The 2,073-nt window shown below is 23.9% G+C and overlaps 1 protein-coding gene across 1 annotated transcript in view; it reads right to left on the bottom strand.

The window, feature by feature from the left end:
- LOC108752493 (dopamine N-acetyltransferase-like) overlaps positions 1 to 2,073 on the bottom strand; it is a 4,788-nt gene that overhangs the window by 1,569 nt on the left and 1,146 nt on the right. The window contains exon 2 of the mRNA XM_018493339.1: positions 332 to 598. Within this exon, the coding sequence (XP_018348841.1) occupies positions 332 to 598 (267 nt within the window). The remainder of the gene's footprint in view (positions 1 to 331; positions 599 to 2,073) is intronic.

Raw genomic sequence — 2,073 nt, 5'->3', positions numbered from 1 at the left:
ATATATATATATATATAATATTGTCACTTTGATAAAGACATTTTTTTCGAATTTATATCGTCACATAAAATTTTTACATATTATATTTATTTTATATGTCTACAAAAAATCGGGAAAGAAGTAATTCTTATTAGAAACATTTCGTATATAAATAAGTAAATAAATTCGTATAAATAAATTGAAATAAAAAATTAGAAAGTAAATTAATTTCGATTTTATGATCAAGATAAAATGAAAAAAGATAAATTTAAATGTTCATATAATTATAGATATAAGAAATAAATTAAGATATAAATGTATTACAAATAAGTTAAAATCCAGTTTAATCTACCTTAAACCCGGCATTTTTGGCGACTTTCTCGCTATCATCCATAAGAACACTGGCCAAACCTTTACCGCGATAATTTGCATCAACGCTGAGGATTCGACACTCGAACAGCTCATCCACATCATACTTGGCGAACAAATCGACCTTATCATTAACTTTGTAGAGTAGTTTCATGATCATCTTGAACTTTTCATCATCTAACTCATCGAAACGCCGCTCTTCCTCGCGTTCACCTTTCTTCAGGATACCGTTTAGTGCCATTCCCGCTATCTGATGAAAACCAATTGTAATAATACTTTATTATCTTAAAATCAGCAGACATTAAAACTTTCCAAAATAAAAAATAAACAACTCAACTTTATTATGATTAATTGATTATAATGATAATTAAAAAATTTTTATTGTCATATAATTAAAAGATTTTATCATTAGAAAGAAATTATAGTTATAAGAATAAATAAAGTAATTAATTTTAAAAATATGAAATTAATTAAAAAATTTCTTTGGTTTCTTATTTTGCAAATAAATAATTAAAAATAAATCCGAATAAATTATGGTTTTTTAAATTTTTATATGAGAAAAAGTCCGTTTAAATCGGTAAAAAACTTTTCTCAATCAATATTTTTGTTATAAATTATCAAAATCTAAATTTAAAAAGAGGGTTTTAAAATTTGAAATCTCTATTTTCGAATGGTTACTAAATTTTTTGAATTTATGTAAGTTTTGTAATTTTTACATATAAAAAACTAGGAGCTGAAAAAAATGAAAAATTTTCTCTTCACTTTGTAAGTCTGTAGTGTATTCCCAAAAAATTGGAGCAAATTTTCGATCTATCTATCGTAAAAGCTTGAAGCTTCTCCTATAAAATCACATTTTTTGAAAATTCCTACGATTTTTTGTTTCTGAATTACTCGCAGATTAAGTAAAAAAGAACATTTTGATTTTATTGCTCGTAACTCCATTAAAAATCATCGTATCGTAATTAAAAATATAGATTCTTAAAGCTGAACCGTTGATCTATCAAATGGTGCTATTTAAAAAAAAATAGAATATATGGGTTGGTAAAAATCTTGTTATCAATTTATAAAGGGACTTTTTTTCTAACCTAATATAAATAGTGAACATTAAAGCACTAATAAAAAATTTATTATCTCTTTATTACTTTTAATCTTGTTGAGTTCGAGTCTATTTGATCCGAATATTTATTTTCCCGTTATATTTTTATATAATATTTTTTTATATAAATATATTTTTTATATTTATATAATATTTTTTATTTTTTTTTTTTTATATATATAATAATCGTAAGCGTTCCAGTGTTTTATTATTTTATTTTATAGTTCATAGACACTAATTTTTAACTAAGAAAACTTTAATAAGCTTTTTGTTTTTTTTCTAAAATTTTTATTACATATATATGATGTTTGAGTTAATCTGACCAGATGGAAAGACATCCATATTGTTAATTCCAACGTTTCGTGAACCTTGCCGTTTACTTCATCAGGGTGAGGAGTGCACTAATGAAGTGAACAGCAAGGTTCACGAAACGTTGGAATTAACAATGGATCACGGCGATAATCCTTTTGGTACTTCTAAAAAAATCATCTGTGAAAGCCTTAAAAGATATTCATATTTTAATATCTAATATTTATTAATTAAAATTTAATAATATTTTATGACATAAAAGAATATTATTAAGTAAAAATTATCGTGTTACAAATCAATGTTTGGCAATGAACCCGGGA

Source organism: Trachymyrmex septentrionalis, unplaced genomic scaffold, assembly GCF_001594115.1.
Source record: "Trachymyrmex septentrionalis isolate Tsep2-gDNA-1 unplaced genomic scaffold, Tsep1.0 scaffold60, whole genome shotgun sequence".
Classification (NCBI taxonomy): Eukaryota; Metazoa; Arthropoda; class Insecta; order Hymenoptera; family Formicidae; genus Trachymyrmex; species Trachymyrmex septentrionalis.
The sequence above is the reverse complement of the archived record's forward strand: the minus strand, read 5'-3'. Positions and strand labels throughout refer to the sequence as shown.